This window comes from Strigops habroptila, chromosome 3 (genome assembly GCF_004027225.2).
Source record: "Strigops habroptila isolate Jane chromosome 3, bStrHab1.2.pri, whole genome shotgun sequence".
Lineage (NCBI taxonomy): Eukaryota > Metazoa > Chordata > Aves > Psittaciformes > Psittacidae > Strigops > Strigops habroptila.
This window is the reverse complement of record NC_044279.2, coordinates 15597075-15613331: the sequence shown is the minus strand read 5'-3', so window position 1 is coordinate 15613331 and position 16257 is coordinate 15597075. Positions and strand designations below refer to the sequence as shown.

The 16257-nt window shown below is 39.6% G+C and overlaps 1 protein-coding gene across 1 annotated transcript in view; it reads right to left on the bottom strand.

The window, feature by feature from the left end:
* The window catches only part of SLC2A13 (solute carrier family 2 member 13), a 154285-nt gene that overhangs the window by 114036 nt on the left and 23992 nt on the right, over positions 1-16257 (bottom strand). Inside the window, exons 2-3 of the mRNA XM_030479523.1 lie at positions 9000-9159; positions 3683-3891 (exon numbers count right to left, since the gene is read on the bottom strand). Of these exons, the coding sequence (XP_030335383.1) occupies positions 3683-3891; positions 9000-9159 (369 nt within the window). The remainder of the gene's footprint in view (positions 1-3682; positions 3892-8999; positions 9160-16257) is intronic.

Here is a 16257-nt window from a genome sequence, read left to right as displayed (position 1 = left end):
ACTACACAGGCAACCTGTAAAACTTTTACAAAAGGTGTGCTAGTAGCTTTATTCTTACGCGCAAAACTGACACATTAAATTCAAACTGAAGAAGTGCTTACTCTAGAACTAGCATTACAAATCCCACTCTCTAATTCACTTAGGAACACAAGCTACTTCATCTACATTTGTGTATTAAGCCAGTGTGCCTGCCTGCTTGCTGTGATTTGATTGCTTGTTTTTAACTAACATGCAGTACAGAATCTCTGCCTTGACTGTACTAAAAACTACAAGTCAGCAGCAGTGCAGGTCAGACATGTTTTGCTGTGAGGAGCCCCAGAACACTCTCCCAGCAATGTCTTTGATTTTTCAATCTGTTGCAACCCCCTTCTGACTATTCTCCCCCTTTAGGCTTCAGAGCCTAAGCCAAGCACTGGGGAATCTGTGAGACCCACAGCATATGTGAAGGGGAAGTCCACTTCACGCCTATAAACTACTGTCTCCACAACTCTTGGGGAGCTCTCTTCTAACATCTTCCCCATAGTCCTTCTACCCTTGATTTTCCTGTCACTAGCTCCCTTCTTGCACTACAGCCCCACCAACTGAGAGGGAGATGATGTTAACCGATGATGATTAGCTAGACTTTACCAAGATTCAACTCGTAATGTTACTGCAGAATGTGGTGATGCCCACCCATTCAGTTCTCAAAGCGCAAGGTTACAACACCAAAAGTCAAACTGGGAGTATAGAATAGAGCACACAAAAGCAGTATTCATGACTGCCAGAAAAAATGTCATTTGCATAACCAGTCATTGGGAAAGTATTTGTCAAAAAGATACATCCTTTTCCAGCTACCAATCTGAAAATGCTAAAATATAAGCTGCTAAGCAGTATCAGCAGCAGTGATTTGGATGAATGTATTGGAAAGGATAAAGAAATGTGAATCATTTGCTTAACAGGTATCCAACATTGGTACAAAAGACTTCTGAAACAGAAGTTTCTTGCTGAGGGCATCTTCATTATTTTCAAGACAGAAGCTGCTTGATGACCATGTGGAGAAAGCAAAGAACTTCTCTGGTTTTATGACAGACATTAAAACCAAACTTTGAAGAAAGCAGCTTAAGCAAGACAGATGAGGTTCCCCTGTGATTCATTATTTCCCTGACACGAATAGTTGATGAAACAGTTTCAAAAAGCATTGCAGCTTTTAGTGTGGGACTGGACAATATGTTACGGTTACATTTTGTCACTCCCTTCAGAGAAGAAGTCAAACACAGACCTATTTTCATTCACGAAATAATGCCCTAAGAAACTGGCAAAGATGCTCATGTATGAATTAATGAAAAAGAACATCTGTTCTTTTTGAAGAAAGGAAGACAGGAAAGGAAAAAGCCCTTTTAGGTAAAAGTAAGATGATTTTCAACCTACAATCTACAAAGTAATCTTGCCTCAAATGCCATGTACACACAGTGTCAGTTTAGGGTCATTTAAAGCTTTTTGTAAATCTGGAATGATGTCCACAACATCTGATAGGAATTACTACTATTCTTTATCATTGCTATTAACTAGTGGTTTAAAACATTGTCTGCCACAAATAGGAGAAATGAAAACAAAAAGTACTACTAAAAAAACCCCAAACCAAAACAAAACCAATGCAAATACACATAAAAAATGAAATGCAAAGTCTTTGCAGAAGCACACATTTTAGTTGTCAATACCTGAACACCATGAAACCATGAACAGGAAGTTGCTCTTGCACTACACATGCCAAATTCAATACTGAGGATCCAGACAACTCCTCAAGAAATGGAAGTAATTACAATTTAATATAATTTGTAAATACCACCTGAAAGTCACAGAAAAGTAATAAAAACAATGCATGTCTTAATGCTGACACACAGTGTACCTTTTTATAACAATGAAGACTTTGGGTTAAATGGGATGAAGTGCAATTACAACCAAGTTATAAACAAAAATGAGAGTGACTATATCTAATGCCTATTTGCTAAACATTTATAACAAGTGGGACAGCATATACTTGTAACTACACTTCTTTAATGCCCTTTGGTGACAACTCTGAAGCTATGATTCTAACTCCGAAGCTGTGGATTACCTGAGAAGAAAACACTTACTCTGTGTAACCAAGCTTTCTCCTAAGAATGTGCTTGACTTACCTAACCTTCAGGACTGTAAGTTTTCTGGGGAGGCAGGGGGAAACCAAGAGACCTGCACATTCTATAATGCCAACAACCTCACAACTAGTGTGCCAGTCCAAGTTACCAATGTATAGAAGACTGATTAACAACTGAGCTGGAGTCAGTCCTACTGCAGTCTTACAACACCACATTTAGTCTACAAACAGTGAAACAGAAGCATGAGGAAAGATTTAAGAGGGAGAAACAAGGGCATACCCTATAGCTCAGTGATTGACAATAATGGATGGAGCAAACAGCTGCTCCTTTTCTTTCTACAAAGCATAAAAACTTTAATACTACCCATTAAGTGGCCTTCCACAGAACTGAACAGCCCAATCCCTAACTAGGATCAAGAACCTCGGCACAGGACTCTTAAACCTAAGCTGTTCTATGAATATCTGCTTCAGCTTTTTATTAAATCAGCTTCAATGAACTTCATTTCCCATACCCCCCACGCCCCAAGAACTGGAAAAAAGTACCTAAAGCCTCAAAAACGTAATGGGAGAAAAAAAATCCTGCTTCACACCAGTGAATATTTTGAAAATCCCTTCACTAGCATGTGTCAAATAACTTTTTCCAGATACTTAATTATTTATTGTAAGGCTCAAAGCCAAACTCAATGAGGCAACGAGATTAGGCATTATAAGATGTTCAATCTCAATTTACACAGACGTAAGATAACTTGCACTTGTCTTTCCACCAGCTCTGAGAAGTTACAATATTTTCCTGTCAATGTTTAAGGAAGTAAGAATTAAGACAAGTCTTCCTTACGAGCCTTAATTGAGATTCCCATTTTAACACTTTGAGCACAAAGCAAAGGAAAAATATGTAAAGGACAGAAAGTCAATGGAATGGAAATCTTGCTTTCTAAGTGCACGCATTGGTACATACATAAAGTTTTGAGCAATTATGGCATAAGGATAAAAAAAGAGTAAAAACCAGATTTGATTTAGATGCCTTATTTTCCTGAGGGCAGTCCAAAAGGACTTTCAGAAGCTGCCTTTACTGAAAAAGAACTTCTGTACTGCATGCCTAGCTTTGTGAATCTTTCCAAAGGCTCCTTGTCTAGAATACGTCAGCCAGGATATGGCCTCTGGATATTTCAGGCATTTAAGATGCCTTCAGACCTCCCTAGTGTCTGTTTGGCCTTTTCCACTGAAGAAATAAACCAAACTTTATTTTAATTATTTCCACTCCTCAAGATGTGCATTCTTAAACTGAGCAATTTTTTGAGAGCAGTTCTCACACAAGCATAGGTGGGATTAACATAGAATCTTACACAACTTTACTTTTTCCTCACTTAAGAAATCAGAACCTAATTTAAAACTGTAGGATCATAGAAACATCTGTTCATTTTTGAAGCTACCAGTATATGAAATATTTCAAACAATAGCAAAACAGACAAGTAAAAGCAAAACATCAAGTTCCCACAGGCTACAACTTCAACATTCCTTCTGATTTTTATCTCATCATTGATAGGCAGAGAGACCAACAAGCAATCAACATACCTGCTCCAACTTCTTTTTCTTCTTCTTCAATGTTGTTTTTGATACTGTCATATTCCTCATCGATTGCCTGGTTGCCACGCATTTGAGAGAGAATTCTCCGTGCTCTCTGAGTCTGGCCTTTCTGAATGAGCCATCGGGGACTTTCAGGAAGAAAGAGGAATCCAAAAAACTGTATAACTGCTGGAACAGCCGAAAGGCCCAGCATGTACCTGCAAATACGTAAAGAAAAAATAAATGCCTAATATTTGCCTATAAAAACATGCTATGAGAAGACTCAGTTGACTAAGGAATACGCCTCTTGTGTAAAGAGATGCCAGTTTTACTTTTGAAAATTTCTAACTATAAGCAGAAACTCTGAAAAAAGTCCATTTTATCAGCACAGCACTTTACACCAGCTCTTCTGGAGACTCTGCCCTTAACTCTTCAGCCAGCTGCCATGCTAGGTTTTAATTCAAAACTGAATTTGAGATGCTGAGGGCAGGAGGGGCGTTACTATATACAGCATTAAGGATAGTTCTCTACTCAACAGAGAATTACCACTGGCCGGAAGGTTATGCTTCCAGGGATCAGCACTGACACCTCTGAAGACACCCACAGATGAAAACAGAAAAATACTTGCTTAGAAATATTTGTAGATTTAAGAAAGACAAACACTAGCAATACAACACGGCAGAAAACTGAAGAATGAGAACAAGAACACTCAAAGGTAATGCAAAGAGGATGGCCATCTCAGGACAATGTGCATGCAGGCCAATCTTCCCATCCCCAAGCTGAGCCCTCAAGTTCTTCCTAAAACCAGCAAATATTTCCAAAGGACATACAAGTAAATCTTGTTCTAGAAAGAAATCCGTGAGCAGATTTCTTACTATCTAACATTCTAACATCTCTTATTTTCTAACACTCCAAGAACGGTGTAGCTCATCATTAGTTAAAGCTTGTGGAAGGATTATTACTTGAGTAGTCTTCAGCCAACATATCTAACAAGCACCACTAACTCACTTACGTTCTTATTCCTCATTCACTAATGTTCTCATTCATTAATAGTCCTCATTTCTTCCTACGATCTTCCCTCTCCACAAAGATTTTGTAGCTGTATACAGAATAATCTTTACACACACACACCACTGAAGCTCACCAAATTGTACATTCAACATCTGCATTAGAGTGGCCTTTAGAAAGCCTTTTCTATTTCAAATGAAGAGTAAAACAAAACCATGGAGATTGAAAACACAATCATGGTATTCTGTCAAACTGCAAGCAAAAGGATCTTTTAATGCATCAAAATAAACAGATTTAGTCTTTACACTCGTATTACCTAATTCCTGTTCCTCCAAAGCCCTTCAGTCCTTTAAATGCGACAGTCTCCAGAACTAAGCAGTTGGGTGCCTGCAATCATCTTAGGAGGCAAAATCAATTGAGGCCCCTGAAAGCTCAATCTGGACTGTAACGCTACCAGTTGGACTCTATTGAATAGATTGTTTATCACAAGCAAGATAAAAAAGAAATTTGCAGAAAGTGCTCATTCACTAACGTCAGCTTCCAATTGACATACTTCTGGTCAAAGCTCAGGACAAGGAGCAGGCCAGAAGGAAAACATTCAGTGAAGAGCATACATCCATTGCAAGTTCAAGAGTTGATGCAATTTTCAGATCAAGCAATTCTGATCTAACCAATTGAGAGTAAAAGCAGGCAATTTTAGACATTTCATGCATTGAGCCAGCTTTCAGAAATCTAATATAGTTCTTTCCTATATAGAGTACAAGACTTTGCATTTGAAGGCAGATGTCTAGCAGACCTGAAAAAATCCAGCATGAAATTTAATAAGCCTGTTGTAACATTTCTGCTTCTCAGACATACTGCTGCAATACTATTAAGATGGCATTAGCCAGATTTATAAAGCTAAGCTGACATCAGAGTAAGGTTAAATATTTGTTTTCTTTGGTATATTTTTAGTTTAATATCCAGCATCCCAAGAACAAGAAGAGCCAAGAAAAAGTTCCTTACTCCTGCTGGAGTGTAGCACTTCAACACTTAACCATACAGTCAGTAAGAGCTACAGTAATTGCTTTAATTTTCCTTCTTATATGTGATGACTCAGGAGTGAACATCTGTGATTTCTTCCCATGCATTCACTGGCCACTCTTCCCAGGTAACAGACCATCTGTACTCTTCCCTGCTCAGTCTTAGGTTGCAGTAAACTAACTGAGTGCAGACAAGTACACAATCCCCAATTAACAGCTCCAGCATCACAGCTAAGAATCCTTGGATACCTCATCAACACCATAGCCTCAGCTTCTGCCCAATAGTCAATAGCTTCACCTGACTCCACTCAAGCCATCAGAATTTAACTTAAAACAACAGCATTGCTGCCTCAGCAAAAGTAATCCAGCATGAGCCAGGAGGTTGCTAGAAACAATTGCTCCTCACTACTCAACACACTGTGCTGAATCTGGAAGACCAGGACCCCTAATGTGAGAGAAAGCTACAAACCAGGATAGCAATGGATCACTAAGACAGTCACGCAACTGTAATGTATGGCATAGAAGAAGAGGCTGAGAGAACTGAGTTTGTGCTGCCCAGAAAAGAGAGGATCAAGATGAAATCTAACTGCATCTTTCATAACTGAAAAGGAGCTCATAGAGAAGATGGTGAAAGATTCCTCTCAGATGTACACTGTGGAAGGACAAGAGTTGTCTCCTATTGACAAGAATCAATAGTCACAAGTTGCAACAGGAAAATTCAGATTGAAGAATGAGGGAGAACAATTCTTCACAGCAGGAGTGACTGAACAGCTGAACAAGTTGTCCTGAGAAATGGAAATGTCCATTGTTGGAGATTTTCAAAAGCCAGCATCTCACACAGCTCTGATCAAGCCTCTTAGTCTTACTCAATCCACAGGTTCTAGATTTTACTTTTAATTTTTGTAGTTCAGCTAGGTTAAAGGCCTGAATTATACCAGATTAGAGGGGTTTTTGTTCTAAACAGTGTAAGTCACACCAATGTGGAAGTTCTCAGAGGAATTATGCAGTATTTCAGTGGGTGGAGCCCATTTAAGGTACAGTGGCACATCGAAACATCAGTGTTTTACAGAAAGATAAAACCTACATTTGACAATGATTATTGCCTTCCACCTAATCTTCCACTTTAGCTAAATATATTTACAAAGTAACGTATCAAAAGATCGTAACTTGCATGCGTGTAACAAGCCACAATGATATTTTCCCCTTAAATAGTCATTTACCTAGAAATGTTCTTGTCAATTCTGTGTCAGTGCTTGATTTGAAAACTGATATATCCTATACCACAATGCTAACTCTTTGGCTGATCTTTTCCAAAGAGGCCTAGAAGTCTGCTTTTGTGCTACAAAATCTCAAGCTAGGGCGTATCTTAGTTTACCTGAACAATTAAACAAAAAACACCACTCCAATAAGATCAATACCTGACAGATACTTTGTTAGCTTGTATTTTTCTTCTAATGTGTAATTTTCTTCTAATATTTACTTAAAAGCACAGGTAACAAACACATCCTTACCTCCTATGTGTCAGGGCACTAATAGGAAAAAACCCAATAGATTTACGTCCACAAAAGCTTCTCCCAGCTGAATCTATGCTCGCTGAAGTAAACAGAAATCGAAAAATCTGCCTAAACAGAAAGTGCACAATGCCTCTAATGGCAGCAGGGACTCGGAGCTCCACTTCTAAATAAGTATCTTGTCCATTCCTCTCACCCAGCCCCATGCATAAGGGGCCACTACATTCACAAATTATTTAGGCTGAAAGCTAAATAATGAAGCAACTACTGAATAATTGGAATCAGGTATCAAATACTTCAGTTTGTATTTTACTTAGAAAAGCATTACTGCATACCATTAACTTTTCTCAAAATGGAGCCTATCTCTTTAACTGCAGAAAGAGATTAGCAATCCTAGAAAACTAAGATTTTCTTTCAGGGAAGGCGGTTTCTTCATTCTGCATAAGAGGACATACAGTCTGCCAGAGAATGCAGATGCATTACAATAAAAAGGTCGTCAAAAGCTCCACGTAAAATGAAAAATGCTATTTGTATTTGAGCCAAAGTAATCAATGCATTTTCAGAAAGCACAAAGCAGAGCTAAAACTTTAAATTAAATTAAAATTAAACTAAATCATCATTAAGTGACTATTTTTTTAAGATCAAAATGTTACATCTTTTCATAAAAGAGGCAAAGGAAACAATTGCATGGACAAAAATGAAAAACCTCAAACTTCAGGAATCTTCAAACATACACAAATTAAAGCATACACTAATTAAGAAAACATTAACTTCTTATTTTAATGCATATTTAACATTTTAATATATATTTATTTACATACTACAGAAAGATCGGCTTCCAAGTTCTTCTACGTACTAAGTCCCAAATTAATTGTTCCTAACTTAAACCTCAAATGACAGTGCACCTAGAAATTGCTATTTAGCTCCATTACAAGCCAGAGAACGTGATATTTAACTTGCAAGGCTTTGGGGCTGGGATCCTTCAAATTAAGATTTTCAAATAGCAAAATTACTCCAGGCTGTAGCAACAGAAATCAAAGCCCCTACAACATGTGTCCCTTTCCCAAGAGTGTTTGAAGACAAGAGGACACATAATTAAGCACAAGTTTCCAGAAGTTAGAATGTCTAGTGTAAGTTATTCCTCCTACACATCTGTTGATTATTTTTTCAAGTCAGCAAGTAAAATACAGAGCCCCTGAGATTTCTCATCTCTCCCAAATGACACACCACTATAAATACAGTAGGTATAAGGGTACAGTCCAGAATCACTTAGCACTGTCTACAGGAAGAACATAGTATCTAGAAAGTAGAATCAAAGAGATTCATATATTCTATAACCTAAGCTTGTAACTATGAAGTTATGCTATGATATCCTTCAATTCTGTGCTCAGTTTAAGAATATTCAAAATACACTGCTATTTTGCACAGAGGATCACACTTGTTGGAAACTTGCTTTCTGAAAAATCACCATGTAATTATTCTAAATGCAAGAGGCAAGTTACTTTCATAAACATCATGTCAACCATTCAAGCTTGTTGATGCATATTTATTGCTCATCCATTTTGAAGTTTAGTAAAGTCAAAAAACCTAAGCATACTGTGAATATTAAGCCTAAGTGAAAGCAGTATGGATATCATTTATGGAGAGTTAATTATTAAAGTTCCATTTCAGTATACAGTCTTACCACTTTTTACGTAAACTCTGTTTTACCAACAAGAATTACAATAGCTGTCAACCAAATCACAACCCCGCCAGCTTTGCTTTTAGCAAGGAAGACTCACAAACCTCCATCCATCCTTTGCGAGGTAGCTGAAGATTCCATCAACGACACTTGCAAAAAACTGCCCTCCAGTGATGAACAGAGTGTTAATGGTGACTAATCTGCCTCTTAAGTGTGGTGGAGCAACTTCTGCGATGTACACTGGCACAGTCATAGATGCTACACCTACAAAAATAAATTCAGTTGCAGTTATAAAATAGAAAAAGATACTGTATCTCCTTTTCATCATAAAATATACCATTTTGTGCTGGTTTTGGTCTAGCGTAGAGTTAATTTTCTTCATAGTAGCTAGCATGGGGCTATGGTTTGGATGTGTGCTGGAAACAGTGCTGATAACACAGGGGTGTTATAGCTAGTGCTGAGCAGTGCTTACCCAGAGCGAAGGCCCTATCTGCTCCTCACACCACCCCACCAGCGAGCAGGCTGGGGGTGCACAAGGAGCTGGGAAGGGACACAGCCAGGACAGCTGACCCCAACTGACCAACTGTGGTTAGTTGATATCCCCCAACTGTGGGATATCCCACACCATATGGCATCATGCTCAGCATATAAAGCTGAAGAAGAAGAAGGCAGGGGAAATAGCGACGGCATCTGTCTTCCCAAGTAACCATTACACGAGATAGAGCCCTGCTGTCCTGGAGATGGCTGAACACCTGCCTGCCCATGGGAAGTGGTGAATGAATTCCTGGTTTTTCTTTGCTTTTGTGCAGCTTTTGCTTTATCTGTTAAACTGCCTTTATCTCAACCCATGAGTTTTCTCACTTTTACCCTCTGATTCTCTCCCCCACCCCACGGGCGAAAGTGAGTGAGTGGCTGCGTGGGGCTGAGTTGCCAGCTGGGGTTAAACCATGACAGGGCATGAGAAGCAGTGGCTGGGCCTGACCTGGCTTTGGTGCCCAGTAACTCCATGCCACACACCACCTCTCCAGTCCTGAGCAACCACCATAACAGACAGAGCCCAAAGTCATGGACTAAGTGAACTCAGTGGACATTTATGGACATTTTACAATTATTTATAGGGATGGTCCATAGAATAAGGGAATGATATCTGCGTAAAGCATGGGAAGGGTGGTGGTGGGTAATAAGAACGTATTGGATAGTGTAGGGCCTGAGCACGATGTAAATGGTATGGAATAAGGGGTGGAGAATGTGCTGGTTTGGGCTGGGATAATTTTCTTCATAGTAGTTAATATGGGCTATGTTTTGGATTAAAACTAGGATTCATGGTTTACAAAATTAATTCTATCTCAGCCAAAATCAGCACACATTTAAAAGGAACAAGCTGGAAGAATTTGATTTCCATGTTCCAGAAGATGAAAGAAAATACACCTAATGCTAGAGGCATACCCAGAGCAAATGTGCACGATGGGGAGGAGAATCAAAAGAATGTAAACCCCACGGGTTGAGATAAGAACAGTCCAATAACAAAAATAAAGTACAATATAATACCACTACTAACAATAACGATGATAAGAGAAATAACAAGGGAAGAAAATATAAAACTAAAAGGATGAAGGAAAAACAATAAACATAAATGATGCACAATACAATTGCTCTCCACCTGCCGACCGATACCCAGCCCAACCCGAGCAGCAACTGGTCCCTTCCAGGTGACTCCCCTCAGTTTATATACTGGGCATGACGTGCTGTGGTATGGAATACCCCTTTAGCTAGTTTGGGTCAGGTGTCCTGTCTCTGCTCTCTCCTGGCTTCCCGTGCCCCTCCTCACTGGCCAAGCATGAGAGACTGAAAAGTCCTTGATCAGGGTAAGCATTACTTAGCAACAACTAAACCATTAGTATGTTACCAGCATTGTTCTCAGAGTAAAGTCAAAACACAGCACTGCACCAGCTACTAGGAAGAAAAATAACCCTATCCCAGCCAAAACCAGGACATACACAATGGCTCTACATGAACCGTTTGAGCAAAAGAGAGAAATGCCCATGAGGAACACACACAGAAGCATGCACACACACACAAACTGTAAAAACAGGAGTTCAACAGCGTATAAAGAGCAGAGCTAGGCGCGGTACATGTTTTGGTGGTCCAAATTCACCAACAAAGTCGCACCATTTAAAGGAAATTTATATCCCTATTTCCTCAAGAGAACTGACAGTGACAACCAACAGCAACTTCTTTTGTAGTTAAAACTAGCAGCACATTGGCGGCACACACACAAAAACATATTTCAGTTGAAGCCAGCTGACACACAACTTGAGTATGGCCAAGCACCAGCAGAGACATCACATCTTCCAGCCTGGGGCAGCTCTACTAGTTCCACACCAACAGCCCCATGCCAGCAGGGGCCAGTGCCGCACCCCCAGCAAGAAATGGGGTCACCTGAAGGCACGCACGTGGCTCCTGAAGCACGGTTACAGTTCCCAGCTCATGTCATGGCAGAAAGGCTTTGTCACAAAATAGCAGAAGCTTCGGCAGTGCCTCGCTGCCTGACTGACTCACCAACCGAGAGCACAACCATCACCTTTAGCAACAAGGTTAGCCTGGCAGAACTGCTGGGAGCCTCTGAAAGCCTGAGCAAGGAATATAGATTGTTTAATAATAAAATGGTATCAGAAGATCCTTTGTGACGAGAGGTAAACACTCACAGCAGCCTCTCAGTGTGATAACCCAGTTCCCGGCAGAGCCTCCCAGGACACGCTAATGCCTCCTCCTTCTCCTCCTCCTCTGATTGACCAAGCAACCCACGCAGAACAACAAAACCACATAAAAGTGTCAGGGAAAAATAAAATCATTAAAAATTTATTTAACCATTTCTCAAAGCTAACCACAATGCACCATGGAAGAAAGCATTCAAATAGCCCTCTGCGTGTTTGACAGAGAAATTTTCAAATATAGTCCACCATTAGGGATATTTCTCTCATCTTTCACATCAGCATTTGAACTAATTACAATTAAAGCAATGGAGATAGCACACATACAAGGAAAAGCCTTTATGGGAAATCACAGGAGCAGGTCCACTTTCTGAGGAGCTGCATGAGGCAGCGGCTCACACCAAGTGGGAGGGAAGGGCCCTACAGTGGCGGCAGCCCTGGTATGGCGAGGCTCAGCCTTCCTGCTCCCCGACCTCCTCTCTGCCTCCGGCACGCCACTTCACACACTCATGGCCATCTTCCCACCGCCAGGACTGGCCTGGCAGGACACCCAGCTCCATGGGGCTAGGCACAAAGGCTGGTGTCACCGACTCTGCCTGTGATGGACAATGGAGGGCTAGGAAAGGCTCAGCAGCAAAACAAGCATAGAGTAATTCCCCTGCTACACCCTAAACAAGCTTCTGATAATCACCAGCTTTGGGAATTCACGACTCGATGGACCAGACGCTTGATATCACTGGAGGGTTTTTTTTAGAGGCCATCCATTCTTTGGCTCTCTGCTACTCTATTTAGACTAATCGTCACTAAAAAAGCCATGGGAACTCAAAAACAGGGGGAAAAATCTGCTTGCCAGTGGCTGTTTTATCATTTGCCCCATCAAAACCTTCCCTGCTGTTTGCAAGGGTAACATGGAAATGAGAAAAGATGATTGAATGCAGAGCAGCAGGAAAGAAGAGACCAAGCGCTTCAACACGGAGCTGACAGGTATAGAAATAGAACAAGGTCTTGCAATAAATACAGGGAAGAAAAATATAGTTGTATTTCTGTCTTTCAGGAGACACAATGAGAAAACTGACCTTACATCTTTCTCTTGGAAGCTACTGAAGGTCAGTCCTCATTAAAAGCTTTACTAAAATAACATAGTGCACAACTTAAACCAATATGTGTTCTGTAAAAAAAGTTACTTTTTTTCCCCATTCAACTCTGAATGAAGGCTGATTTTACACAGGATCTGCAGAGAAATCTCGTTTAAAACATGCCAGCCAATCTGCTTGTCTGGCATCCAAAAAGGAGAGCCATGCCACTGATCAGACCAACAGCTATGGCTAACGTTCAGTGCACACCATCAGTCCTGAGACATTGATAGAACCACCATTAGCCCTGGCTAACACAACACTTGGCATTTACAGGTGAAACTAAAGCCCGCTGCTGCAAGATAAGGGTAGTGTGAAAGTTAAAATGTATTTGTCTTGAACTAGAGGCACCATGACAACAGGAGATTCACAGCTGCTTCTGCGTTCTTGCCACAAAGTTAACTACAGCAATTAGGAGAAGAAGGGGAAGCTTGCACACCTCAACAGTCCTGTCACAAGCTAGTCAATGATACCAGCTATTCATTTGGCATTAATACAATAGGTGAAATTATTTATTACCAAACCTGCAATGAACAGCACATGATTTCTTAGGAAAACCGAAGGGGTTGGAGTATTAGTTCACAATCACACAGAATTCTTTAGATTGACAGGGACATTTGGAGGTCATCTAGTTCAACCCCTGTTCAAGCAAGGTCAGCTAGAGCAGGTAGACCAGGACCAAGTGCAGATAGGTCTTGACCATCTCCATCCAAAATGATTCCGTGATTCTGCAACTTCCATGCCAGCTTTCTCACCTGAGACTTTTCATGATGTTGCTATCAAAACCAGCCTTTTCGGCTTTGTACTCAGACCTTACCTCCTCTACTAGGATTCCCAAAATATATATGTTTAAAACACCAAAACAAAACCTCAGTTCAGAAGATAAATTATGTTATGTATTCCAGTTATCATTTAGATATCAAAACATATGCTTTGCTGCTCCAAGTCTGAAACAGCGTGTGGCAAGAGGTTTTGGGAAATGGGAGGAGGCAATAAGGAAAGCCTCCCTAGTTTGTCTGGCTGCCATCCAGGAAGCATTCACACACAAAAGCAAAGTTCTTTCAAAAAAAAAACCACTAGGAGTAAGTTATTCTGAAACAGATCAAAATAAGGAAAAAATCATACCACTTTAAGAAAATAATGGTTTAGATTCTATAATGTTATTTAAATTACATATTTGTTTTAAATTGCCTTATAATGCATCAATGTTCTCCAGATTTTTCTCCTCTAGTTTCAATTTAAGACACAGTAGAACATCAGAGAGTAAGTTCTTGTGAAAAGGCACAGTTGGATGCAAGGCATTAAATGCTAATCGACTATAAAAATCTCTAAAATACATAACCAGTATTCATTATTTAGTTATTTTAATAGCTAGATGTTAAAGAAATTTGAAAACAAAGAACAGCTTTCCTAGCAAAATAAATATGGCTGCAATGGAATCTTTCATTAATCTTTCATATGAGAATGCTTTCGTTTACACTTAGATGACATTTTATAATATGCTTTCACTGTTAAACTGCTCACACCAAATAAAAGACTCTTGCTGCAGGCAAATATGTTACTACCTAACTAATAAAGCTGATAAGTGACAAGACATGAGGAAAAGAAAATGAAACAAATTAACTGGAAATCTGTCAGAGAAAGTTTAAGCTCTGTATTGTGCACCAAAGTTATGAAATCTGAGACAAGAAAGCAGGAAAGCCCAGCCTTTATCCACTTGAGTAACCAAAGCATTAACCTTCTGCCCTCATTAAAGAATATAGTTCAGAAAAAATATAATAGAAGGTTCCTTAAATTTAGACAACAAGATGCACCTAATTATTATACGGGAAGCATTAGAAGACAGGATGGACTGAAATAATCACATTAAATATTTTTTCACTTTCAAGATCACTTAGAAGACTAATTATTAGAACTGCTACTATCACCTGCAGACTTACCATTGGAAAGCACAGACAAGACAGTGCACAGCTCAATTTTAAGACAATCAATAGAAAGCAGGTGAGAAAAGGCATCTTAGAATCACATTACCTACCAGAAAGGTACTTTCAGTATGAACATGTAAGCATTATAAAGAATTCTTTAAGAAGTTCAGGACTGAAGTCAACAAACCTACTCACAGGAGAGATAAAAAGGTCATGAAGGAGAAATCCTATGATAATTAGGAGAATTAATAATAGATTTTAAGAAATGAGATTAAGGTAGCAAAACAAAAGGACTAAACAAGGAATCCTAGTTCTTGTTTATAAAAAGCATTTGGGAATATGGAACTAGGCAGATGGAATATTTTTAAAGACTTTTTCAAGATCAGATGGATAGAAACATGTCCTGTAAAGACCAGGACTTCCACTACAGCTTCAGTCATGTGTCTAGCACACATGAGGGAAGGTGCATCATAGAAACACATGAGCAACAAAAGCTGGAGACAGGATATTGAACGAGATGCACTTTTACTCTTAGCATAATAAAAAAAGCTCTAAGGTAGTAGGGATGTAAGTGTTGGTCATTTCACTAGTGTCAACCAATAACCAGTGTCAGGAGTAGCAACAACACGGGGAAGGATTCCTGACAAATTTTTGTTGTTGCTGTTTATATTCCTACCCAAGAGGTTCATAAGCACAACCTTGAAAAAATCTTACCCATTGCAATCAGCCTTTCGCGCTCAGGAATAGAGAGGACTGATGGTAACTAGACATACTAAGGAGACACACCTAGGAGCTGGTGCCTCTTTGGGTCCCTGGTTCTGTCCAGCTCACACTGACCCTTTGCATTGACAACAGGTAAACCAGGGAATACAACCAGCTAAGGATATCCACCTGCCCATTATGGGGTCTGTACCACTTAGCTCCCTTAAACAGTCCATGATGAGTTCAAAAGCCTGTACCGGCCCCTAGGCAGGACTCTGTCTGATAATGGAGACTGGCCTGAACTGCCATGGGACTCGAGACTGTCCAATTGGAAACTAAAATCAGGACGTGAAATAATCACCAAAAAAACCAAAACACAAAGATATCCCTGATTCTATTTCAGAGTACAGTCACTGAGCAATTAATCTCTATTAACTACAAAGAACATTCACAGCTTATTACAGAATGATGTATTTTTAGGAGTTCCAAATGAACAGGCAGAAACAAGAATTACTAAAACATTTTCTTTCAGGAGGATACTCCTGGGAATGAGGCATTCCTCACTAACATATAAAGCTGTACTGAGATGCTTAACCAAGGTAATAGTTTTGTTTTTTCACATATCTTAGAATGAAGTTGTAAGAGCAAATTTTCATTAAATGTTAAACTTTAATGCAACCAACTTTAAAGTTCACTTAATTAAGAAGCTGTGCATAGGGGTTTGTTCTACTTGTAAGGATTCCAAGCAGCTTTAGCAAGTGATTCCACAGGCGGAGGAGGATTTGTGGAGGCAACCTGATGAAGCAGCAAGTATATGGCATAGAGAATCAGGAATTAAATATTAATAAACAACTTAATAGAGGTTGTTATGCTATGAGAAAGTTTGAATAT